The 26,441-nt window shown below is 50.5% G+C and overlaps 1 protein-coding gene and 3 long non-coding RNA genes across 6 annotated transcripts; 1 reads left to right on the top strand and 3 right to left on the bottom strand.

Annotated features, from left to right (window-relative positions):
- Window positions 1-7,468: 7,468 nt before the first annotated feature.
- LOC139075853 (uncharacterized) lies at window positions 7,469-11,827 on the bottom strand. Its single transcript, XR_011526761.1, has 2 exons — window positions 11,502-11,827; window positions 7,469-9,696 (listed from the first exon to the last, which is right to left on the bottom strand). It is a non-coding gene; the product is annotated as an uncharacterized lncRNA (long non-coding RNA).
- A 1,819-nt stretch (window positions 11,828-13,646) lies between these two features.
- On the bottom strand, window positions 13,647-21,154 carry LOC139075854 (uncharacterized). 2 transcript variants are annotated; one of them, XR_011526762.1, is made up of 2 exons: window positions 21,069-21,154; window positions 13,647-14,354 (listed from the first exon to the last, which is right to left on the bottom strand). It is a non-coding gene; the product is annotated as an uncharacterized lncRNA (long non-coding RNA). The 2 variants fall into 2 exon arrangements; XR_011526763.1 differs by lacking the exon at window positions 21,069-21,154 and adding an exon at window positions 20,408-20,615.
- Window positions 20,740-26,092, top strand: ID2 (inhibitor of DNA binding 2). 2 transcript variants are annotated; one of them, XM_070574511.1, is made up of 5 exons: window positions 20,740-20,925; window positions 23,206-23,310; window positions 23,496-24,166; window positions 24,483-24,546; window positions 25,336-26,092. In XM_070574511.1, the coding sequence occupies exons 3-4, from the start codon at window positions 23,819-23,821 to the stop codon at window positions 24,537-24,539; spliced, it is 405 nt and encodes a 134-aa protein (XP_070430612.1). In that variant the 5' UTR covers window positions 20,740-20,925; window positions 23,206-23,310; window positions 23,496-23,818; the 3' UTR covers window positions 24,540-24,546; window positions 25,336-26,092. The 2 variants fall into 2 exon arrangements, with proteins under 2 accessions (XP_070430612.1, XP_070430611.1); XM_070574510.1 differs by having other exon boundaries at window positions 20,767-21,145.
- Window positions 24,331-25,478, bottom strand: LOC139075852 (uncharacterized). Its single transcript, XR_011526760.1, has 2 exons — window positions 25,346-25,478; window positions 24,331-24,557 (listed from the first exon to the last, which is right to left on the bottom strand). It is a non-coding gene; the product is annotated as an uncharacterized lncRNA (long non-coding RNA).
- Window positions 26,093-26,441: the final 349 nt, after the last annotated feature.

The raw sequence follows: 26,441 nt of genomic DNA, 5'->3' as shown, positions 1-26,441 counted from the left end.
CCTCCACCCTCCCCATCCAGCCACAGGACTTCCTGTTATGACATTCTCAGTCTTCCAAATTCCTGCACTGCCGAGTGTAAGCACCTCTCCCACCCTGGCCCCACCCCACAAGGCGCCAGCCAGAGACTGCAGGTCACCAGGCCTGTGGAAGGGTCCCGCGGCTACAGGAACAGAGGAACGGATTCACACTTGGCCAGTTACTTTTTTCAAACTCACAGTTTATTAATACTCAGAAAAACCATCTTAGCACCCAATTATTCCATTTTAATCATTTAGTGGGTGCCCACCAACCACATACTAAGAAAACCATGCAAGGCATGAATAAATAAAGCTTGGTGCCTGACCTTGAAGAGGTCCCCATCTGGTGAGGAAGGTAGAGGTGGACATGGGGGAAACTTACACACAGGGAGAGCAGGGCTAGAGCCCAGGTGAGCACAGGTGAGCACAGGTGAGCGCAGGTGTCGTGGGAGCGTGAGGGGCGGGGGATTCTCCAAGGGTGGCAGAAACTAGAAAGGCTTAATAACAAAGGGCACACTTTCACAGGCCCTTGAAGGGTGAGACTTTGCCAGATAGAGGGGGAGAAGGGGGTCCAGGCAGAGGGCCCAGCGGAGGCCTGAGTGAGTCTGTCTCTTTACCTCCATCAATGAATCTGTGCTAAGGTGACACCAATAGCTAATGGCTCCGTGGGTCAGCCCAGGGCCAGGACTAGGGCGAGGGTTTCAGAGCAGTGCGGACTTGAGTGCAGAATTGAAGGGGATGTCAAAAAACTCAGTGGTCAAGATAAATCATGTCTTAATGCAGGACTGGAGAAATCAAAATTAATGCAAAAGTCCATGGTGAACAAAATACCAAATTTTTAAATAAAAACGGGATCAGTATTACTGATTTCTTCTTTTGCTTCTGTTCATTTTCACTGTTAAAATGCAACTTTTCAAGTGTTCGCAGCTATGATAGTTGTGCCCTTGTTTTTACCATAAGTCCCTTTACTTTATTTCTGGGGAAAATGAGAGACAGAAAAAAATATGTGCCAAAAGCTCATTCATTCCTGGCTCGGTCTCCAGCAAACTCTCCTGTCTATAAATTCCCTCCACCTTTTGGAAAATCAAACCATTTTTTTAGGGGGCAAACCCTGTGGCAGAGTGGTTAAGTTTGCACGCTCTGCTTTGCCGGCCCAGGGTTTGCAGGTTCAAATCCTAGGGGCAGACCTACACCCCGCTTGTCAGGCCATGCTGTGGCAGCATCCCACATAGAGAAACTAGAATGACTTACAACTAGGGAATGCAACTATGTATTGGGGCTTTGGGGAGAGAAAGAAAAATAAAGAGGAAGATTGGCAACAGATGTTAGCTCAGAACCAATCTCCCTCACCAAAAAAAAAGAAAGAGTGGGGCGGACAAGAAGTTTCTGGGATGGACGAAGAGGGGTCTTCTTTAAAAAAAACATTTTTGACTAAATACTTCAGTTCAAGGGTTGGAAGCTTTCCTTCACATTGAATACTGTTCACCACCCTTTTCCTCTGTTACCCAACGAACAAGTCCAGTGTACACGCCAAAGGCTTAAAGTTGGCTCCTGCCCTGGGGGAAGTGTGTGCATCCTGCCGGAAGCTGCAGAGCCGTGCAGGAAGTTGCAATTACCAGGAGGGCTGGGCTTCTGCAGAAGCTGAACAGCGCTGGCCTGGATATACCAGGGCTTATCAAAAGAAGGTAGATGGGGCGAATCTGGTAATTAATAGGATTGTAGGTTTCAAAGGAAAAGGGAGGAGGCGACGGCAGCTTTGTTGGTGCTCAGCACTTTCCCAAAATCACAGAAACAGGATAAGCAGCCACTGGGCAGGTCCACCAAAGGGGTGCTTCCTGTGGCCACTTTGAGCCTGTGCCCAGAGGCCCTCCGGCTATCCAGCTCTACTAGCTGCCACAGCAGCCTTTCTCCCATGCCCTGGGCCCTCCTTTGCAGCCTCCCAACATTTACCGGTTCGGTCAAACACACTTTCTCTCCTATCATTACTGATTCCTCAACTTTTCAAGAGAATTATCATTTTGAATGAAGTTTCTTACTCTTGGATCCCAGCCAAGAAGTGAACTTGAACTTATTTTCAGAGCTTAAGGAAGATTTTGAAATTTCTCTTGTAGGTTCCAATTTCAACTAATTTTAAACAAAACTTACTACAAGCAACTAAATATTTAGAATGCATATTTCAGTAAAAGTGAATCAATTTAGCTCTGCAGGCCTGACAACACCACACGGAGCAGGACAGGGTTGCAGAAAGCCAGCCCGCACCGAGGTCTATGCGGAGCAAGGATGGCGACCCGTCTGTCTGCTCTTACCGGGTGTTCTTAGAGACCCGAGCAACAGCCGCCTGGTCACACATGTGAGCTGATTTGCTTTCAGAACCACCAGCCAACCCATGGGAGCCAGGAGCCCGGGCTCTCCATTCAGAGCCTCCAATGCCCACTGAAGCGGAACATAAAGGGAAAGCTCAGAGAAGAGGGTTTCTCCCTTCCGTGACCCTGACAGAGACCCAATTGTAGCCTGCAGGGCTGGATGGGAAGACTTAGACAAAAATCACAGATCCCGGAGGACAAAAGGTCACCCTCCATTTCCACGGCCTGGTGGAAAGCCTGCTCACCTCGGAGGCAAGAGAGCTGCTCTGGAATCCTTCGACATGCCTGCTGTGTCTCTGAGGTCTGCCCTGAGCCTCCGTGTCCTCGCTGGGACAAGGGCTGAGGCTGACGGAGCACCGTGACATGCCCTCCCTCCCGCCTTGGCTCAAGGCAAACCTGTTCCCTGACCATTTCCTCTTCTTCTGCTCCCTACAGGGAGCCCTCCCCTCAGCCCCCAGGATCTCTCTGAGGAGGGAATCCTGCCTTGTTACCCACCTGCTTCAACATTCCCACTGGCCGCGCATGGAAGCACGTCCTGCCAGGAGCGCCACTGCCCTCGGGGTCAACTTCACACTCCCGAGTCCTCCGGGATGCTGCCTAGCCTGAGGTCCCGCCTTAATGCTGATCGGAACAGGGGTGGGGGACTCCTCAATGCCCCCACTGTTGCCCCTGCCCCTCTTCTCTCTGCTTGAATCCCCTACCCTGCCCTCAGCCGCTGGAGGGAAAACAACAGTGCCCACCTCTGGAGGAGGGAGCGCAAAGGGACGCCCGCTAAGGCACTGAGACAGCCCCTGGCCTGGTGAGCGCCACCTGTGACCTATCAGCCACAGGATTGTTATAACTGCCCTCCACACCTACTGTCTTCTAAGGCCATCTCCCCAGGAGGGCTGGGCTCCCAAGCCCCACGCTCCCCAGGTTGGGTGAGCCCCCTGCTCTGGGCTTCCCAGCACCCCAGGCTTGCCTCCCTCCTAGAACTCAGCACAGTGATTGCAGCGTACCTGCTGGTTCATCTCCCTCGCCTACAGATTGGCATCTTCACCTCTGCCTCTCTGTGCTCCTATTCTAGTAGTTGCCGCAGACTGATGCTCAAGTTGAATGAAGGAATGAATAAGTGAATGAACCACACATCTCTCCCACAGTGGGCGCACAGGTGTCAGGCTATGGTTGAGTCTCTTCTTAAAGGTATCTGACAATGACGTAACTCAGCAGCATGCTCCCCTGGGCTCGGAGGCTCTGAGTATCACGAGAATTACTCTCTATCCAACTGCGTGCTCTCTGCCACGGCCTTCACTCACCCGCCTTCAACCCAAAGCTGAGTGAGGCTCGGATCCGGTGCGGCAGCTCCTTTAGACTCTGTCCACCGCCACCGCGGAACACTGGATTCTCACCACGTCTTAGTCCTGAAGATTCCCGTCAGCCTGTTCGCAAAACAGAAGGGCTCAGTTTTCTCTGCAGATGATGTCTTGAGCTTCCCCTTCAGAAAGAAAGATTGGGTCTGAATTTCCCAGTCATGGTTCAGCTGGGCCTCTTTGCTTTGTGACCTAGTTCATTTCCTTTAAGTCTAGAAATAATAGTGACATGGGCCGAAATGTCTTATGACAGTACTGCCCTGCCACGCTTCCTTCCTTGCATTGAAGCTGAGTGGTTTTGTGTAGAAGACGAGATGAGCAGGCTGACAGTTTTCATAATCCTTGATAACCACTCGAAGATGGTCCTCAACCATCCAGGACCTCCCCCCAATTAAATAACCTCAAGTCCTTAATCTTTCTTCAGAAGGATCATGAACTCAGCAAGAGGAGAGAGACACTGGGATATTGAGAAGCCGAGGAAGGAGCCGGCTCTGTCCTGACTGGAGGCAGACCCAGTAGGATTGGTGGGAAGAGGGGAAGGAGCTAACATTCGGATTTCATTCCAGTGCAAATTTCAGCGGCACTTCCCTCTTGAGGAAAATTCCCAACTTCCTGATCAATCATAGACTAGCCCTGAAAGTGTTGATTTTCGTTAGGTGAAAAATCAGAAATTTCAAGCCATCATAGGAGGGTTCCTCGGGAATAAACTTCTAAAGGAGTGACATTAAAACTAATGAAACTGGAAATGTGTTTACCCCTCCCTTTTGAAATGACAGTGATAACATTCCAAATTAAAGAGATTTCTGAAAGTGTGGTACCTTTGGGCAATATAATAGGAGAAGATATTCTGCAGAATCTCGGTCATCTGTCCATTCACATGGTACCTGTATCCTGGCCAGGTTGTGGTTTCCACTTGCCTTGGGAAATGTGTAAGTCAACAGCCATGATGACAAGCTAACTTCTACATCCTTTAGTCTCCAAACGTAAATCAATTAAAGCAACAAGGTACTAGCTGATGTTTGCACTTTTCTCTCCCTGCTTTTTGGGTACCGCAAGTCCAGAGTGGCTGTGTGTGCCTCCCCACCCAGGCCCTCCTATTGCCCAAAGGCACCATGTAGCCGGCAGAGAGGCATGGAGTAGGAGAACGGCAGGCTCCCAGTGCTCTGGCCTCATTTGTGTAGAACAGACTGGCTGGAGGCAGACCAGAAGCTCTCCAGAACGCGTCACTGAGCACCTGCTGTGTCCTTACGTACCAACTGCCGTCCGCCATGCCAAACTGTGCCTTATGTCTAATTCCACTTACCCTTCACCACGGGGCCTCAGAAGTCACCCTTTCTGGTGTGCACAGACAATAGTGAGCTTGGAGACAACGTTTTATAACAATTGAGCATTTGGTTTTTGCTTGGTTGCAACATGTCAGTGGAAATCCGTCATAGCTGCCCTCGACAGTTCACGGGCAGAGGACCACACTGCACAGAGGCCCAGGGCAGCCAGATTCACGCCTGCTTACGCTGCTGCCCTTGGTGGTCTCACAAATGTCCTCCTTTGGAGAATAAATTATGTGGTGACCCTAGTCCTGACACCGTTGCCTGGAAATCTGAACGCCTGTGTTGGGGGCGGGGGAATGCTTGTGTTCCACGTGTGAGTGTCCGCCTGTGTGGCCTTGCTCATGAGCTCTCTGGAGGGGAGCAGAGACGGGGCCTCTTGGTTCTTTATTTCTCAGCATGGCACATGCTGTGGCGAGTGGACATTGAATGCAAATTTCCCCTTTGCCCAAGAATTGGGCAAAAAACAAAGAAAAAAGGGAGCTATGTACCCCAAATTCTCAGGAAGCCTCCAACAATTGGGATGGACCTCCTTGGAGGTGGCTTAACCACTCTTTTTGCTCCCCAGCACCCTGCGCGCTGTCTCCTGGCAGCTTGCAGAAGGAACCCGAGGAAGGGGCGGGTCAGCCCTGGGGCCCACGGCGATCCCCTCCCGGGAAGGCCCCTCCTGCCCTCAGCTCTGAGAGCATCCATGCCTGAGAGCCGGGCACCCTGAGGCGGCAGAGAAGAGAATGGCTGAGATGTCAGGCTCCAGACCTCTGCTTCTCAACCATCACTTTCAAAACAACACACAGTGACCTTCAGGCCTCCTTTCTGGCAATAGTATTTTGTAAGTCCACGAACAAGACAAATTAAATGTCCAGGCCTCACAAGATCACCACCACCACCACCACTGGGATTCTGGGCAGCGTCCACCACTCAGGCCGTGGGCTTTCACCTGGTGCTCTGGCTGCTTTTTTTCCCCCAACCAGACGCTCATAATGCCATCTCCTAATTCAGTCAGGTGTGCCTGGCCAGAAGCCCAGGGGAACAAGGCAGTGGTTGACGGGCGTATAGCTAGAACCACTGATGGGCCCTCAGTAACCTTTCTTCCAAAGTCTGGTCCACCCTGGTCCCCAGTGGTTTTGTTGACATTTGGTTTTAAGCTATGTGTGACAAACTCTCTTTCCTCTGAGTCTCAGATGTAACCATGTTGGGGCATTGACATGCCCATGTCAAAATCTGAGGCCAAGGGGGAAGCTGCGAGAGGAGCAGCGATGGATTTTCACCACGGTTCCTTCCCGGCCCAGTGGCTCTCCCACTTGGCCTTGGAGGGCTTGTCAGGACAGACCTCTGGGCGCCCTCCCCAGGGCTTCTGGTTCCTCAGGTCAGGGGTGAGGCCTGAGAAATTGCACTCCTGACAAGATCCCGTGATGCTGATGTCATGGACCACACTTTGAGAGTCACTGCCGTCATGCATGGAGACAACAGGTAATTCCAGCTCCTGGCCACTGCTCTACCCGGTCTATAATGAAACCTCCCCTGCCGGGGGCCACCACAGTCCCTCTGCTGAAGCATCTCACAGAAGGGGGCCAGGTAGCAGCCCAGCCCAGGATAGCCCTGGTGGGCTGTAAGGGCGAGGCTGGGGGCAGGGGAGGGAGAAGAGGTGATGCGAGTCAGCCTGAAGGGCCCAGGAACATTTTAGAGGAGGCGACATCTGAGACTAAAGGACAAAGAAAACCAGGCCATGAAGGGGGAGATAAAGGGAGTCCCAGGGAGCAGGACCAATGTGAGCAAACCTCCACACAGGGCACGAGAGAACTCAGTGTCCTGGGGAGAGGCAGCATGTATGGCCAGAGCATCTGTGAGAAGAGCAGATGGTACAGCTGAGGCTGGACAGCGGGCCAGGGCAGAACCCGCCGGACCTTCAGGTAAGTCAGTCTGGATGTCATGCAGAGGGCAGGGGCAGCATCTTGGCTGCCCGCTGTCGGCAGGTGGACCTAAGAGGGATCAGAGGGGAAGGGCCAACTTCTGGTCCTGGGCCAGGGCTGCAGTGTCTTCACAGAGGGACCAGGGATCTGGGACTGAGGTGGGGAGTCTGTATGTGGTGGGGGTGGGGGGGTGGGGGGGGGGTCTTCGTTTGGGCTGCTATAACGACATACCATAGACTGGGTGATCACGGCACCAGCAGTGTCTAGTGAAAGCTCTGTCTGGTTTGCAGCCAGCTGGCTACTTCCTCACATAGGGGGCGGAGAGGAAGGCTCTCTGGTCTCTTCTTATAAGGACACTAATCCCAACAAGGGGACCCCACTCTCATGACCTCATCTAACCTAATCACCTCCCAAAGGCCCCACCTCCAAATACCATCACTTTGGGGTTAGGGTTTCCCGTATGAATTTTCTGGGGACACAAACATTCAGTCCACAGCAGGGAAGGCAGAAGAGAAATCAGAGCTGGCATTTACTTCTGTTTCCAAAGGGCTGCACAGAGGAAAGAAAACACTATTACTTAAGAAAAATCGCGACATCTTTGAGAAGTCCTGCGCTGGCTTTCCTCTATCCAATGATGATGCTGTTTCTGGTATGCAGCAGAGGAGTACTGTCAGTTAAAAATTAAGCAACAAAACAAAACTCAGACCATGTGAGGGTCACGCTGTTTAAGAAAGCAGTCAAGGGGCTGGCCCCGTGGCTGAGTGGTTAAGTTCACGTGCTCCGCTGCAGGCGGCCCAGTGTTTCATTGGTTCGAATCCTGGGCGCGGACATGGCACTGCTCATCAAACCACGCTGAGGCGGCGTCCCACAGGCCACAACTAGAAGGACCCACAACGAAGAATATACAACTATGTACCCGGGGGCTTTAGGAAGAAAAAGGAAAAAATAAAATCTTTAAAAAAAAAAAAAGAAAGAAAGCAGTCAAGCACTGGTTTGCTCGTGATCTCTACAGGATCCAATCCATTCATAAATGGTGACACAGGCTGTGCTCTGCTTGGACGTCTTGCCCTTCCACGTCAGCGCCACATTCAACCTTTCCTTCTACTTCAGATTCCTTGCTCAGCCAAACGTTTACAACACACCCGCGAACCTTCTCATGGCCCCATTCCCGCTGATTTGGGGGGGGCTGGAGGCACCGTCTCTTATTTTAGAATGAGAGTCAGTGAATAGACTTTGATGGAGAGAATTTTTCATTAGAGCCGACTTTTCGGGTGCATCTTCATTCCTTCCTCACGTGCTCTGTGCCAAGCACTGCTGAAGGTTCTGAGGTACAGGGGTGCAAAGGATGAACAAGGCCCTGCGCTCCGGGAGATTATTATAGGAGAACATTCCGAGTGTATTAGGTGCTACATAGAGACCAGAACAGGCTGGCGGGAGACAGAAGGACTGCTCGAAGGTCCCCTGACCCATCCGCCTCAGAATGTTCCATACTGCTCCCTTAGGACCAGGAGACACCCCTCAAAACCTCCCCACTTGCAAATCTCTGTTTCTCAGTCCTTACTCCCAGGCCCTTCAAACGTTCAGCAGAGTCAAGACATTAAAACAAAACAAAAAAAGCCCTCTTCCAGTCTTCAAGCTCCACTTTATGACCTAAAAAGCAAAATCTTTCTCAAGCATAACAAGCTACTTCAGCTGAAGAAAACACCAAACTCTAAAAGGCGAGGAATCCAGTGTATGTTCTTTGTCACGTGAACACCGAATACCGAGAAACCATCCCGGGCCGAGGAGGCCAGTCCAAACCAGCTGCTTCAAAGAGGCTGTTCTTTAACTGAAGGCTTAACACAATGACCCTAGAAACGCGGCCCAGGGAAAATAGCCAGGGAGCTCGAACCGCTTTCCAAGGAGAAGCGCCAGAATGGCCCTCACCACAGGATTCGCAGCATTCAAATCCCATTTCTAGAGACTGCCAAGTGTCAGTGGCCACAATGTCCTTTTTAAACAGCCATTCTTCCGTGCCACTTAAAAAGAAGCTAAAGGTTCACTAAACTTTTAAAAATTTGGAATAGCCTGTACCTTTCCCGGAGAAACAAATGAGGCTGACACAGCCATGGTGGCAATTACATCAAACCCTGGAGCGGGCTCCTCTTGGCTGTTCCATGTCTCACCCAAGAAGGAGACTCTCCGTCAGCCCCACCGACACAGAAGCCCCCCAGGTGACGGCGTATTCATCCTCCCAGGCCGCCCTCTGAGCAACTGCTCTCCATTTTTGGTTCCAGGGAGAAAACGGCTCTTTCCGCTTGTCCTCCGCCTCCTTGAGCTGGTCTCTGCACTTTGGGTGTGAGGAAATCTGGGCCTTTCTTCCTCCTGGTGTGTTTCATTTCCAATGATTTTGCTAAACAGCGTGCATGTTTCCCATATGTCGGTTGTGTGGCAAAATACCCCGGCTCCCCTAAAAAGTTGGGTTGCTGAGTCATGCTGAGTCACTGCCTCAGAGAGTCCTGGGGGAGGGCATCAAAAGCAGCCAGGCAGACGCGGGGCCATGGCTGGCCTTCCTGAGGGACGGAGGAGTCGCCAGCAGAGCTGGGAGAGTCAGGCCAGGGTTCCACAAGCGGCTGAAGCACCGAGCTCTTACAAAACAGCAACGTCATGGTAATACTGTATTTACGGGAACTTTGCCTCCAGAGGAGAACGAGCTGAGGTGGAGCCAGAGCAATGAACAGGACCAAAGACTCTTGTGGATAGAAATGGCATTAAATGAAAAAGAAAAGCAGAACTTTATCACTATCAAAACGCAAAGATCGCTTAAATTTGGTTTTTAAAAAAATTTGTCCTTTGTTCTCTCTAATGTTACATGGTTTACATTCAAAAGTTAAGGAACTAATTTACTTTGATTGTAAATCATCGTGTTTTTAAATGGAACATGGGTAAGCTTGAGCGGTTCATTCTTGTCCTTCCTTCGATGTTCCCAAAAGTCAGAACCTCCACTGTTGGACGAAATGGCCGCTGCCAATCACCATCTGGCCATAAGAATCACCTGAGGAATCTTATCTAAAATGGAGGGTCCGTAGTCACATTTCTACCTCTGAGGAGAGTTTCTTAAAGCATGATCCAAGGATTGCCCAGGAATCTTGTGAAAAAAATGTGAAGTCTTTGGCTCTATTCCTCACCCCACCCCCAAATTCTTATGGGATAGGTGGGGGTGGTACAAATGCATATTTTCTAGAAGCTTCCAGATCATTCTAGTCAGGTTTTCCCTGGCAGTGCTTTCAAGAACAGAATAGCAAAGTCTCATCACCGCGAGAGGACCCTCAATTCTTGAGCAGACATGGGAATGTTGCTTAGGGTTTTTGTTACTCTGCTCCACTTGAGAAAAATGGTCCTATTTTCCCCATATTTGACTAAAAGAAGAGATTGTATCCATCATCCCTGGCTTTGCTTCCTCATCCTGACACTTAGTGGCTCTGTGGCCTCAGAATTGTTACTTAACCTCCCTGAGTCTTAGCTCCTGACTACCCTAAAATGGAGCCCCTAAAGCTGTAGCTGCTTCCCTTGGGCTGTTGTCAGGATTGGGTGCACGCCCTGGTGCAGGCCTCGCGCGTGCCTGACCCTCTCCTCCTTTACTGTCATCAGTTCCAAGCGATGTGAGCAGAGACTCACTTTCTTCAAGTCTCTGCTCCAATGTCACCTTCTCAATGCAGCCTCGCAGGACCACCCTATTCAGAACCGTCCCTCCATCCTTGCTCCTGGCACTGCTCCGTCCCTCCCTGCTTTGTTGCCATAGCCTTCATCATCTAATAACTGACGTGATTTACTCATCAATTTTTGTTTCTTTGTCTCTCTCGCTAGAATGTAACATCCTGGTGGTCGGGGATTTTTGTCAGTTTTGTTCACTGATGATCCCGAAGTTCCTAGAAGAGCCCCTGGCAGAACAGTGGATGTTCGGCAAACGCTCACTTGGGCAGACGGATGGAGGAATGGATGGATGGATGGACGGACGGACGGACGGATGGACTGACGCCTGCCTTTGACCTCTATTGTGTCTGTGCTACCGTTCATACTGGCTGCAATTTCTGAGCGTGGAAAACCTGTGTTCTTTCCCAGCCTGAGGTAAGCGCTGACTGCTCACAAGTTGGTGACTTCCTTCTTTAAAACCCACTTTGTTGTTTGACTCCTGACATGTTTTCATCAGATGTTTGCGTGTTCATTAACTCACGTAAACGTTAATGAAAGAACTATGGAAACAGCTTCCTACACGTTTCCTCTTGCTTTCACTTGGGTATAATTACATGAACAGACAATATGCCATATATGCCGACGGAGCGATCTCCTTTACTGGCCTTCTAAACGACAGCTCCTCCCCCGGAAGACACTCAAATAGCCAATTTGGACATTTCCCTCTCTACTCCCAATCCGTTCTGCTTTCTGCACAATTCAAGGGTCCTCAAGTAAGACAAAGATATCAAAGCCCCCTCCCCACGACATGGCGCCCAACCATATCCATTCCCACCTCAGGGCAGCCTGGGAACTCATTCATACCTTTGAAGGTGTTTGTGAAGTGTAAAGGGTATTCCAAAATGGTTATTTCCTCCTTTGCTGCTTCCTTCTCACAACTATTCGTATATTTATAAATACTCAGTGCTGCTGAACACAATGGTGGTTTCTGGATTCTCTTTGTCCTACCCAAGGCTACCATCCCACCCCTCAAACTCTTGCTCTCTCTCCTCACCCATAGGAAACAGCTCTGCAACAGGCTTTTGTGTCCCCATGGCAGGAGAGAAAGTTTGCAGGCGAAAGGTCACTGCGAGAGACTGGCCGGCAGGCTCTCAGTCAGTTTCATTTTCTCCCTGGTCACGGTCGAGACTAGATTTCCCAGACTCCCTGCAGGTAGGTGTGGCCAACTCACTGGTTCCAGCCCAGTGGTTCTCAGCCAGGGCGATTTTGCCCCCAGGCGACATCTAGCAATGCCTGGAGACGTCTTTGGGTGTCACAATTGGAAGAGAGGAGAGACGGCTGTCAGAAACTAGTGGGCAGAGGCCAGGGAACAACCCGCTCAGGACAGCTCCACAACAAAGAACCCTCCAGCCCAAAATGTCAGCAGTGCTGAGGGTGAGAAACCCTGTTCTGACCAATGGAACATGAGCCCAAGTTCTGGCAACCAGCTCCAGGCCCGACCCATAAAAGCCACCCAGTACATCTGCACGGGCTTCTCCATGCTCTCTCCCCTCTTTGGGCTCAACTAGATGAGCCGGACACCTGGATGCTCACGGTGAATATGGCAGAGCCCCGAAGATCGGAAGAGCCCTTGTCCCGGAGTCACCACTTGGAGAAGAGCTGCCTGCCAATCACCAGCATGCACTTCGGACTTTGAGTGAGAACAAAGTTCTAACATGTGGACGTGATTCCATGTTTCTGGGTTGGCTTGTTACAGCCATTGGCACTGGCTTCGCTAACTCAGTCACAGGTACGTTTGTGTCTTTGCTTCAATATATGCTCCAGTGCACGGAGCTTGTTACAATGCAGGTTCCGATGCCGTAGGTCTGGGCTACAGCCTGAGTCCGCATTTCTCAGGGTGCCCACGCTGCTGGTTCTCAGACCACACTTTGAGGAGTCAGCTTCAGAGTTTAAATGCTCCTGACCCGTCCGCCATCTGATTTGAGCTGGCGCATGCAGGTGGAGGAGCTGGGAACCCTGGGGTCACAGTGAGTCACCTGAGGGCAGGCTGCACCCAGGCATGCAGATGCTCCAGGAGCACAAAGAAAAAGGAGCCCCCCCCTCCCCCCTCCCCCCCTCCCCCCTCCCCCCTGCCCCCAAGGCCAAGGCTCAGGCTCAGGGAGGGTCAAGTGGTGCCAGCCATCAGCTCCAACCTCCTCCCACGTGCTCGCCGCCCCCTACACACACAACAGCAGCAACCAAAAGAACCTAAACCCTTTATTGCAAGAGCTTTGCCCTTCTGCCTTTCTATTGTGGCGCCTCCCTGGGAATGCAGGGTTCACGACTTCAAAGCAGTACTTAATGCACTGTATTTGCATCAGCCTCCTCTTGACTCCTTTCTCGGGACCAGAAATGACCACACTGGGATAGTGTCATGGGGGCTTTTTGGCAGCTGCCAAGAGCTTCTGCCTGCGGGGCTCCCAGCCCCCTTTCTCTGTCGTCAACCTTCGCAGTCTTCACGCCAGCGGTGTCTTCCATAGGGTAAACAGTATAGCAGGAGGCCCTGGAGTCAAATCAACGAGGCAATGGGATAAACAGCCTTGTCCTAACTAGAAAGCATAATCGCCACACACTCAAACTCTTCATGTCCCGAAGAAAAAGTGTCAAAATCACCTTAAAGTCTTGATGACATGAAGTGACGCCTCTGAGATGTTTCTATGATACAGTGTCTGGAAGCACCAGATGCTCTTATTTCCTCACTAGGAAGCTGTGTGGTCCACACATGGCTACCCTCCTCAATCGCTCAGCTCTCCCATCCTCTACAGGGCCCCGGAGTCAGTCAGGCCATTTATCCTACTTGGTTTGGGTTCAAAAAATATACTCATCACGTATGGTTATAAATTCTATACCTTGGAGGAAAGTTGGTAGGGGTTCTGACTGCTTTGAAAAAACACCCACACTATATACCTGAGTATGTACTACACACTAGGACATCAAATAAAACATGTATTTCTTTCAAAATAAAGGTACTTTTGTTGAATATGGGAATATGTTTATTTTAAGCATTATAAATGATTTGTTCTTATAAAACTTTCAGGGGGACAAAAACCCAAATAAGCTATCAAGGATTATAACTACAATGCATGCACAAGATCATACTTAGAAACTCTGAATCACTCTGCCCTCCCCTTCAGTTATCAATGCAACAGACCACTCTGAAACTCAGTGGCTCCAGACAACAATTTCTTCTCTCACAATCTTGGTGCTTGGACTCCAGTGGGCAGTCTCCTTTGGGGCCTCTCACATAGCGGCTGTCGGTTGGTGGTTGGGATGGGGTCATCTTAAGGCTTTTCTGGGCTGGACATCCAAGGTATCTTCTTAACTCGCAATCAAGTGCTTAGCTGGGATGTCTGGGGAAACTGGGGCCGGCCCCACCCTTATTCCTCTCTGTGTGGCCTCTTCACATGGCGAACTTGGACTTCCTCACAGCACGGTGAGGTCCAGATTTCTTCCATGGTGATTGTAAGAGAGAAGCCAAGAAGCCAAAATGAAAACTAAAAAGCTTCTTCTGACCTAACTTGGGAAGTCACACAGCTTCATGTCCCCTGCAATCTGCTGGGTGCGCAGGGCTGGCCCATGTCCAGTCTGGGAGGGGCTGACACACAGCATGAACACTGGGAAGCTTGGTCCAGCGGCGAGCATCCTTTGAAAGTAGCAACCTCAGAAGCTACCAGAGACCTGTCAGCCAAAGAGAAGGGCAAGCTACACAATCGGCAGGGCCTAGTGCAAAGTGGAAATGCAAGATCGCTAGTTCAAAAAGCATGAAAAAACATATTTCCTTTCTTCCACAGTCTCTCTCTCTCTCAACCTGTCATGGTGTTTTTTCAGTCTGCTATTTAATGGTACGCTGTCTTGGGCACAAGGATACTCGGGCAAATAAAGACACAGGTTCCCAGAGCCCTGTCCCTCACTTCAGCATGAAGGGCACACTCACCCACTGTGACCGTGCCTGCCCCCACACCCAGGCGCCTGCGGGGGACAGAAGAGTAGTGGTGGATGGACAAGGCAGGGCAGGGGACAGGGGTACAGGAGGCAAGACCTTGTCCCAGGGAGGCAGGGAGGTGGGACCGCATATGGGCCAGGCTTCCAGCCCCCAGCACATGCTCCATTGTCCCATCGATGTTGCTCACAAAACACAACTGAAAGACAAAATTACTAAGAATTTCAAGATAGCATCTATAGAGCATTCAACCCTAAGCATGGGGCTCCCTCTGAACATGGGGTCCCTTCTGAGCTTGGGGCCCCACCTGTGCTGGGGGCCCCATCTGAGCTCAGGACCCCACACAACTGCACAGATTGCTTGCCCATGGAGTGGGCACTGCCAAGGAGTGATGGCAGAGGAGGAGCAGGCGACTGCAATAGCAGCACAAGTAGGACTCGTGCCATGGGAAGATAAAAGATTCCTCTAGCTCCCCTAGCTGGCAAGGACCCAAAACATGCTAGTGGAATGAATCAGACTTGGTCTAAAAGAATTCTAACCAACCCTTCCAGCCAAAAGTGAGGACAACAATTGTCTATGCCATGGATTTTACAACCATCAGGCTTAAGAGTGTCTCTACACACCTGCTGTCAAGGCAAGCTTGAGCTTGCTAAGATGACAGTGAAATAATACTTTTAAAATCCAAGACTTGATGAAATAAGGTATATGTGAAAGTGCTTGATAAATTCAAACAATATAGAAATGTGAATAGTTTCCTTTAAACAGATTTCACTGCTCTATGTTTTCTATTTTATCTAACAAGAAACATAGAAAATTCCAGTTCCAGACAAGATGGAGTAGATGTACTTCTCCCTAATCCTCCTGCTAAGCAGAGCTAAAAACCCTGGACATTAGATATAAAACAGACATCAGAAGACTCTGAAAGATGGAGAGAGGAAGGCAGACAGGCCAGCAACTGTGGGGCCTGAGGAACGACATGGTGGTGTTTTCTCTGGGTTTTCTTTGTGCTTCGTATATCCTGGACCAGATGCTGGAGACGTGGGTACCCAGAAATGGCAATGGACATGGACAAAGCACCAGGAAAGAGGCAGCCTGGCAGGAAAGGGAACTTCAGACAACGACCATCCTATTCTAACCAAGCACCACAGAGAAACTGTGGCCCCAACTCCACCGCCATCAGCAAAGGGCCAGTAGAGAGCCCAGACTCCACCTTCACCTGCTGTCATGAGGCGCCCCTGTCTCAGCCTCCCTTGACAATAGGATGGTGTCAGAGAAGGTGGGGTGGGGAGCAGAAGCATTCATCCCTGCTCGTTGGCAAGGAGTCCCCTCTACAGCGTCAGTAGAGACCACGTGGGAGCCTGACTTCCACCCCTACCCACTGGTAACCAGGCACTGCCCTCCCTCCCCACCGGGTGGTCTCAGAGAAGGCTGAGTGAGAATCTGGGACATTTGCCACTTCCAGAGGTAAGAGGCCTCTACCCCACGGTGTCAGCGGAGGCCACCTGGGGAGCAGTAAGGGGGCACCTCTACCCCTCTCAGCCAGGGTGGTGTCAATGGAGCCCTGCTCTAATAGAAGAGTTAAACAAGATCCAGAATCACATAACAGAATATCCCAAATGTCCAGGTTTCAATCAAAAGTTTCACTCTCATCATACCAAGAATCAGGAAAAGCTCAACTCAAATGAGAAAAGACAATGAACAGCTGCCAACACCTAGTTGACATGATGTTAGAAGTAACTAATAAGGATTTTACAGCAGCCATCAAAAGACTCTTTCAACAAGCAATACAAACATGCTCAAAAAGAAAATCTCAGCAAAGAAATAGAAGATATAAAGAAGAACTAAATGGAAATTTTAGAACTGAAAAATACAATAGCCAAAGCAAAAAAATTACTAGATGGGCTCAAAAGGAAAATGGAGAGGGGAGAGGAGATAATCACTGAACCTGAAGGTAGAACAGAAATTCCCAATCTGAACAACAGAGAGAAAGTAAAACAAAGAAGGAAAAAGGACACAGCCTCACCGACCCATGGGACTACAACAAAAGATCGAACATTCGTGTTGCCAGGGTCCTGGAAGGAAAGAGAAAGTGGGAGGGGCTGAAAAAGTCTGTGAAGAAATAACGGTGGAAACTTTTTCCAAATGTAGGAAAAAACTGAATACAGAGTCAAGAAACTGGGAGAGGCACAATCAGAAAAACACAAAGAAATTCACACAAAAATACATCACAGGCAAATTCCTGAAAACTAAAGACGAATAAAGTGGGGAGCAAGCAGCAGCACCCCACCTACACAGGAAAAAGCAACTCAAAGGACAGCAGATTTCTTGTCAGAAACCATGGCGGCCAGAGGGAAGTGGCACAACATGTCAAATGCTGAGAGAACAGAACTGCCAACCCAGAATTCTAGATCCAGCAAAAATACCCTTCAGGAATCAAGAGGGGAATGAGACCTTCTCGGGTGCAGGCAAACTATGAGGACTTGTCACCAGCAGACCTACCCTAAAAGAATGTCCAAAGGATGCTCTTGAAACAGAAAAGAAATGATGAAAGAAACAATACTGGAACATCAAGAAGGAAGAAAGAAGGAGGGAAAAAGTAAAACTGGCATTAAAGATAATAGACTTTCCTGTCCTCTTGAGTTTTCTAGAAACCAATGTATGGGTCCTCAAGAGATCCAAGATGGTTCACTCTCACCCAGTAGGCAAACTGCACCAATGCAGGGTTGATTTAAGAGGCCAGTTGTTACCTGAAGTGTCTCAGCTGTGTTCCCTGAACTACTTGCATCAGCATCTCCACAAGATGCTTGTTGAAAGGGCTGTTTGCTGGGCTGCTCACCAAATGCACTGAACCAGAACTGCTAGAGGTGGGCCCCAGGCTTTGGCGTGTGGAGGTGATTCTTACATATGGGATGGTTTGAAAAGTCCTCAGATCCTAGTTAACCTTCTGTTAATAAAGGGTGAAGCTCAGTCACTCAGTGTTAACTTCTGAGAAAGGTGAGAACAAAGTGTTTACAAATTCCTGGCTCTGGGCAATCCAGCCCTTAGGACTGGAACAAATTTCAAGGTAAGAAAGTATTCAGCACCAACCTGGTGTGCAGGTCACACACCTCTGCATCACCACAGGGATGATGAATTCTAGGGAGTATGGGCCCACAGAGGATTCTGTCATCCATCTGTGCCTCAGTTTCTTCCTCAGTAAAATGGGGACAGCGTCTGCCTTTCCTAACTGATGGGGTCAAAGTAAAGAGGACAGGTGAGCTGTGACCAGGCTTGTATAGGATTAGTTATTCCCACCCACTGTGAATGTTTAACCTACCCTGAAAGAGGGACACCCTGTTGCCCTTTTTCGCTTGAAATGGAATGTCTCTGTGTTCTTCACACAGACTCTGGGGAAAGCAGGCATGGTTAAAATAAAATTCACTGGGAAGACGGCAGGACCTCCACAGAGCTGACCACAGATGCCCAGGGGCTGCTCCTCCAGAGAAGTCCCTACAGGTCGGGGTCCCCAACACTCACCTCCCTGAGGACTCAGCCCTAGGTCCTGACCTCTCCCCGCAGACAGGGTGGCTGGGGGCTTACAGAACCCTCCTGCGATTTCCCTCTAATTGGGAAGGAGGAGGTCTGTACATTGTCATAGAGGAGCAGGGAAGAATCTGGGGGTGAAAGCCTTAAAAACGTGTGGGCAGGGATGTGGAAGAGAAGGGTGTCAAACTATGTTAAAAACAAAAGTCTCTCCACCAGCAAACCTGAGAGGGCAGAGATTAGAACGACCCGCACGGGCGCTGCCTGGGTGCCACCAGCGCCAGGGGTGACGGGCAGCGCCCGCCTCCCGGCTCAGGAAGGAGCAGTGCCCAGAGGGCCACGGGCACAGGACGCATGTCCGAGTCCGGCCGAGCCCCTGACCAGGCGGGCGGGACAGGGCGGCGGGTGGCCGCCGGGCCGAGGGCGCACGTGGTGCGGGAAGGGCGGGTTCCTCCCCACTGAAGTCATGGACTTGGCGCCCGGCGTCGAAGCCTCCGCGCAAACGTGGCTTCGGCCAAAAAGGGGGGGGGGGGGGGGGGAAGTGCACAATGTGTTTCTTGTTAGGGCCTTGCAAGCTGGGACTTCGGGTTTTGCTTTTGGTGCCGCATTATAATATTAAGATGCAGTTTGATTCCGGACAAGCCCGCCCTTGGCACAACCCGGAGAGGGCTGCTGCGGATTCCCACGGACTCCGTGGCCAGACTGGGCGGCCTGGGCGCTGCGCTCGGCCACGGGGGGCGCACGGCGGGCGGCAGCGGGGGTCCCCGCGGTGACCCGGGCTCCCCGGCGGGGGCGGGACCCCGCGATGCGCGCCTCGGGGCGGCGCAGACTCGGCGACGCCAGCCCCGCGCCCGCCAGCTCGCGGGCGGCCCGGGATTGTTTTCCAAGACCTTATCTCTCCCTCAAGTTAATTTTCTTTTTTAATTTGGTGACCGGAACAAAAGTCACAGGAAAATCCTTTGTGAAAGCCAAACACGGCCACAAATCGAGGCACTTCACAGCATTTGTAACTAAATATTTGCAGTGCTGGTAGTTAAATCGGCGCCTCGGCCAGACTTCCCAAACTTTGCTTCTTTGAACGGAGCTGAAAGGTGATCTCCCTACAAGGAGATCAGACGGGTGAAAGCAATTGGATTTGCACGGCATTTTTCCCGGTGCCCTGAGATCTCTGGGCAAACAGGACGCGCGCGCGAATCCTAGAAGGAATTAGGGCCCGGATCGTGGCGGGGGGGGGGGGGAGGCGGGATGACTGGGAAGCCATTGTGGTGGCTGAAGCGCTTTGTTAGTGCCATTTATTTGCTGTGTGCGACAAGGAGAAGAGGTTAGGCAGGCCTTCAAAAATACCCGAAAGGAGAAAAATAAACATCCCCTTGTTTGCTTTTTGTGGCTTTGCTCATTTTCTTCCCCTCTTGTCGCCCCTCATCTAAGGCTGTTTTAAACCCAAATTCGGTTATCTGGTTTCAGGGCAAGGGCTCCCTCTTGCCAAGGTATTAGATAAACAAGTAAAGCAAAAACTCCAATCCTTATGTAATCCAGATGCTGTTTCCTCGAAAACCACAACAAACTCCGCTAAACCAGATAACAGGATTGAGAGCAGTCGTGCCCCCGCCCCCTCCCCCCGTTTTTAGGGCCAGCAGAGGACATCCACCGTTCAGGAACTCCTCTCCAGGAGAGATGATAAATAATAGCTGCTAACACTCTAAACTGCAGACGAGCGCCCTTGAGGGATCCGGATGCCGTAAACTGTCCGGGAATGTTGGCATCTGGTTCTTAAAATGGAACTTTCCCCAGAGATAAAGCCGAAACCCAGGAGGCGTCTGCGTCCGCGGGCTGACTTGGAAGTTTCTGGCCTCTTGACGTTCTCAGTGGAAAACGCAGACTGGAAAAGGGCTCAGTCCGCCCGGCTTTGTAATAGTAACGAGGACGCAGACGCGGGGCCGCTGGGCGCAGAAGATCCGAGCAGCGGGACCGGCGGCACATCCTCCCGCCCAACCCCGCGGGTAGTGGGATCTGGAAAAATCTGACGGTTTTTAGTGCAACCTCCAAGGGTGCTGAGGAGGAAGGCAGGCGTCTGTGGGGGACGGGGATGAGGGCCCTTCAAAGGTATTTTTAGGAGTCTGACATCAAATTCATCCCCACGAGGACCTCGAGGATCCAATGGAATAAATCAATCTCGCTAAGATAGTGACCTCCTCCCCATCAGCCCTTCCCTCGCGCCAGCCCCACCCTGAACGCCTCGGTTGCAAAAACAAATAAAATAAAGGAAAACCTTTTGCTTTGGCAACCTCTAAGCCATACTATGCCTCTTTCTGCAAAAGGAAGGTTTCTTTCTTCTCCCTCTCCTGGCTTTTTTTCTTCTCCTCCCGCCCGCCCCTTTTCTTTTCTTCTCGGCCCTCCTTCCTTCCCCCAAATCGCTCGAAACTTTTAAGACGTGCGGCGGCTGCAGGTGCGCGCGGGCCGGGCGGCCGGGCCGGGGCGAGCCTGGGACCGCCGGGCCTCGCAGGCATTGATCAGCTGGGCGCGCGCGCTGAGTGACGGCGCGGTTGCCATGGCAGCCGCCTGAGCGGCGCCGCGAGGACAAGGCTGCAGGGCGGCGTGAATGGGCGGCGTCACGCGCCTGGCGCCAGAGAGTCTGCTCCGGGGCTCCGGCTCCGGCCCCGCCGCGGCCTGGCCCGCGCGCCGCCGCCGCCGCCGCCGCCGCTGCCAATTCATCACCTGTCAGGGATCACTCGGTGGGTCACGGGCGGAATGGACACAGCTGTGAGAACAAAACCAGGGGGAAGAAAGGCGAGCGCTCGCAATTGCGCCAGATGTGCAGGGGGGACCTCGCGCCGCCCCCGCCCCCCGCGGGCTCCTCCCGCCCCCGCGCTGCATCACGCGGGGGTAGCACGGGCGGCCCGGCGCCCCGGCCCGGAGCTGCTTCTCATTACCGCGAGGGGCCGGACGCGCTGAGAGCCGCTGGCCGGCTGGGATGGAGCCTGAGCGCGTGAGCGAGCCCTGGAACCAGGTTCGGGGAACTTCCAGGGCTGGCGTGTGGCTTTAAATGGGGGGACGGTATCTCCACCCCCCGCCGGAAGCCCTTCACACCTTCCCACCACCCACGGGTCTAGCAAATCCAGGGCCTTTTCTGCAGCTGGGACCATTTGAACTTTAGAGGCCTCAAATGCAAACCCACGGAGACACCAATTGACAGATTTTTTCAGTGCCTTGTAACCTACCCCGAAATGCTCCAGCGTGGTTTTCCCCATGAAAACATAATTTTAAAGGTAGTTTCGTATTGGGATTGCTGAGACAGACATACTAGTAACTCATGCCTTTTTTAAATCATTAACTTATACAGCCTCATAATCCCCTTAAAATGATCTTTAGATGGATGTAAAACTGGGTAGCGTCCCAATCGAAGCGAATTCAACAATCAGGCAGACTGGACTGACATGGCAGCTAAGGAAAGAAACACTAGCAAACTTTCACCATATTTAGCAATTTGACTACATCAGGGTACAAAAATGATCATGGGAGAAGGCACTGCCTTAATCAACTTTGCAAGAGTGTAAAGTAATACCGAGCAACGCTCATTACGAACCAGCCCCGAGCCTGGCTGTTGGGATAATGAGGCTGGCACGGATGTTAACATACGGTGTCCTTGGAAAAAGCGAGGAATGCGTCAGTATCGCAGAGCTGCAATGTCCAAGAATCACAAGTAATAATTTGAGAATCCCAAAGATGTTTGTTTACATTGGCTATTATTGTAAAATAGTCAAAGTATAACATCATGAACCAAAATAGTGTCAAAACAAAATCTGTTCCACTGTGGCACGTATGTGACAGAAACACATGCACACAAAGTACAAGAGGCTCGAACTGTGGGGGACTCGGGTATTAAATCTTTCCCGACTTAATATCGGAGGAGAGGTTGTTCATCGAACGCTGTGAGGAACAGAGTTGCAGGCGGCGTTTACAGGGCCTTCGGCCCTCCGCAGATTTTTCTGCCGGACGACAGGAAACCATCCGCCTCCATCCTCCAAACTGAAGTGGCTGGATTTTCTGAAAGTGACATCTACCTCAGTACCACCTCCTCTGCCTCCTTCAACGGCAGCCCCGGGGCAGGGACAAGGCTGCAGTCAGAGACCGGCTGGCCCACCAGCTGAGGAATTAATCATTAATTGAAGGAAAAAATACTGTCTCCCCATTAGCAAGCATTGCTTTTCCTCCAGTTCTGCCCCCTTCCTCTTTCTTAATTACAAAGGAGGCGGAGATTGAGACAAAAAGTAAACAGGATACTTGCAAATATTACGTTTTCTGAGATTTTCCAGTTTACTGTATTCTAGAGGAATATGATTTTCAAAACCCGTAACTAATTTAACATGGTCTTCAGTTAAGCTAGAATTTTGTGTGAATTCACTGAAAAGTATTTTAGTAAATAGCTGCCAACTTTTTTTTAGGGGACAGGAATGAGTTCTTAAAGATTTACAGCAAAACAAACCAAAAAACCTAGAGCTGCATACAGTACTAGTGCTGAAAAGATTCCAAACCTCATACATGACAGAATTTTTTTAATGATGTCCATGGATGGCAGCGCAGCTAACTCTCACAAAGCTTTAAAAGTACTGTAGGTGCTGGAATGTGACACCAGAAATCACGATTTGTGCATAATTAATCACATTATTTTGCCACCTACAGACGCTCCAGGGCATAGACCCGCATCCTCTCAATGGCCGTGCATGGAAATACAGTTCCAATATGCAAATTCTCCTAATGATTTCCCATTAATAAGATCATTGTAATACTCCTGCCCTGTTCCAGAAAGGGAACCCTGGAAGTGCCCTGCCTCTCACAGCTTCTTAGATACCAGCACGACTTCCAATAAGTACTCATTTTACTGAGTTGACAACGATGTTGCCGGGTTGCCCAGGTTGCAAGATCCCGCACTAAACCCGCCGTTGAATGCGCGCGTGGGTGTTTTTTTTTTTAATACATATATAGCCTTTCTTTAAATTAAGAGACCAAACTCACTCTACAAACGTCACTTGTCAATGGCAAATTTATTTGCATTTTCCTTTTCTTCAGAAATGCTTTCTATCTTGATGACATTCCGTGGGTCCCAGTGAACGGTGGCTTTCTCTCTGCGGTGCTGAACTGGCCCGGGATTGTAGGACTGCTGAAAGCTCCAAGGTGTGGAAAGCTTCGGCGGGGAACACCTAGGGCGAGGGTCCTGCCTTGCCATTGGAGTTGGAATTAAGATGCTCGTTTAGATTCCTGCGGTCTCCCCCTCCCCCCTGACCCCTCGCTCTCTTCGCCTCCCCCTCCGCTCCCTCCCCTCCCGCCTGGCGCTTACTGTACACTATTTACCACCCCAGCTGGGCTCGCGCCCGCCCCGCCCACCCCGCGGGGATTGGCTGAGAACGCGGAAGGACCGAGCGCTCGCCCCGCGCCCGTGCCCGCCAATGGGGGCGCCCGGCCGGCCTGATGGACGCGCCGCTTTCCACCAATGAGGACGCAGGGAAGCCGGATCGTGTGGCCCCGGCTAGTGCGTATAAAAGCTGCCCCGCCGGGCTCCCGGCTTCATTCTGAACCGAGCCCGGTGCCGAGTGTTAGAAGCTTCGCGCGGCGGCGGCGGCGGTGACGGCCTGAACTCCAGGGCAGCTCGCTCCCTCCGTGTCTCTCCTTCCCCGCAGTCAGCATGAAAGCCTTCAGTCCAGTGAGGTCCGTTAGGAAAAACAGCCTTTCGGACCACAGCCTGGGCATCTCCCGGAGCAAAACCCCGGTGGACGACCCGATGAGCCTGCTGTACAACATGAACGACTGCTACTCCAAGCTCAAGGAGCTGGTGCCAAGCATCCCCCAGAACAAGAAGGTGAGCAAGATGGAAATCCTGCAGCACGTCATCGACTACATCTTGGACCTGCAAATCGCCCTGGACTCGCACCCCACTATTGTCAGCCTGCATCACCAGCGACCCGGGCAGAGCCAGGCGTCCAGGACGCCGCTGACCACCCTGAACACGGACATCAGCATCCTGTCCTTGCAGGTAAGACCTGCTCCGGTGTCCCCGCTGGCTGCCGCGCACCCCAGCGATCGCCAGGGCAGCCTCTAGCAGACCCATTGTCGAGGCGGCCGTACTGGGTGACTTACAGATGAGCCAATTAACTTTATTTTCTTACAAATCTGCTGTAGATTGAGCTGTGCGTAAAATTGCTGATAAGTTCTGACATGTGAATGCATCTGTCTTTGAGTCTGAATTGGAGCATAAACATGTTTAATGGAACTTGTGTTTATGGACTACTTTTTTAAAAAGCCCTTTCTCCTTGAGATTAACATCTTGCCTTTTATCCCCTTTCTCGCAGGCTTCTGAATTCCCTTCTGAGTTAATGTCAAATGACAGCAAAGCGCTCTGTGGCTGAATAAATGGTGAGTGTTTGCTTGTGCCTCTTGGAGTGTGTGTGCGCGTGTGTTTTCTCATTTGTGTGTGCGAGAGTACTTGTCTTTCTGTAAAATTCTGGATTTAGTAAATGTGTGCCTCGTAGTATTACACGTAGTATATTGTCTACGTGTACTAGACATGAAGGGGCTTCTAGCTCCAGTTACTCAAAATCACAGAACATTTTCCTTAAAAAGTGAAATAAAATAAAATAAATGATTCCAGTGACTTACTATGAAGGTGGCGGAGGGAAATGTGCATTGGTTTCTGTAGCGGGTGTGATGCCCTGGCTGCTTTCTACTATTGCTTGGTACTAGGAGGTACTAACCTCCATGTAATTAATCTTATCGCCACAAATTCCATAGGGATCCTCCTTGCCTAAAACTGTATAGCCCTCTGGGATTCGACTCGCCGAGCATTGCTACCCTGTGCCTCAGACCCTGTGATGTGGGATTCCGGACTTCCCTATCTGTTAAGGAAAGGGCTGTTTTCAATCAAATAATTGTTACAAGAAGCAGACTGGCGCCTGTGAGCACTGCTGTTGGAGATCCAAAGAGAAGATTGCGTTGGGAAGTTTTTCCCTTGAGTCTCTGCTATTTTAATGTTTAATCTGCGCTGTCGAGGCCGGGAGTGTGTGTTGCATCTGGACGCCAGGGTTTGCCCAATCTCTGAGTGTTTGGTTAAATGTTCAAACTGTGGCTTCCTCTCGGCGCCAGTCTGCCCGCCTCTGCCCCTAGGTTACATTCTGCTAAACATGCCTTTCTCCCAATCTTTTGCAGGTGTTAGGACTTTTTTTTCTTTGCACAACAATAACAACAATCCACAGGATCTTTTAAGGCGCTGAACTTATTTTTCAACCATTTCACAAGGACAACAACAAGTTGAGTGGACCTTTTTAAAAAATGGAAGGAAAACTGAGAATGCTCATCTTGCCCAGGGTGTTCCCTGACCTGGACTGTGATCGTAGTTATTTATGAAAAAGACTTTTAAATGCCCTTTCTGCAGTTGGAAGGTTTTCTTTATATACTATTCCCACCATGGGGAGCGAAAACGTTAAAATCACAAGGAATTGCCCAGTTTAAACAGACTTTGCCTTTTTTCAAAGGTGGAGCGTGAATACCAGAAGGATCCAGTATTCAGTTACTTAAATGAAGTCTTTTGGTCAGAAATTACTTTTTTTGACTCGAGCCTACTGAATGCTGTGTATATATTTATATATAAATATATATATATTGAGTGAAACCTTGTGAACTCTTTAATTAGAGTTTTCTTGTATAGTGGCAGAGATGTATATTTCTGCATACAAAGTGTAATGATGTACTTATTCATGCTAAACTTTTTATAAAAGTTTAGTTGTAAACTTAACCCTTTTATACAAAATAAATCAAGTGTGTTTATTGAATGGTGATTGCCTGCTTTATTTCAGAGGACCAGTGCTTTGATTTTATTATGCTATGTTATAACTGAACCCAAATAAATACAAGTTGAAATTTATGTAGACTGTATAAGATTATAATAAACCATGTCTGAAGTCAATACCTGAATTCTGAATGATTTTTCAGATCTCTCTTTCTCTCTGTCTACATTTAACCCCTTCTCCTTCATTCCTTCCGCATCCCCTTAAGCCTCGGGACTCTCGGGCAGAGAATCTCCTCGGCTGTGTGGTCAGGGCTGTAGCACTTTGGGGCAAAGGGCTGCTGCTGATTTTTAGGAGAGCTGCACCCGGGCTGCAAGGGCTATGAACACAGAAGTTTCTCTTAGTCCGTCAGGGAAAAATCAGTTCTGTGCCTTGGGGGTGGGTTTCAAACCAAGGAGTTGCTGTGAGCGTGACCAGCACTCCTAGGAGCTGGATCATTCACAGTAAACGTGGAGTCTGGAAGGATAC

The sequence above is a fragment of the Equus przewalskii genome, chromosome 14, assembly GCF_037783145.1.
Source record: "Equus przewalskii isolate Varuska chromosome 14, EquPr2, whole genome shotgun sequence".
Lineage (NCBI taxonomy): Eukaryota > Metazoa > Chordata > Mammalia > Perissodactyla > Equidae > Equus > Equus przewalskii.
This window is presented reverse-complemented; position numbering and strand designations above follow the sequence as displayed.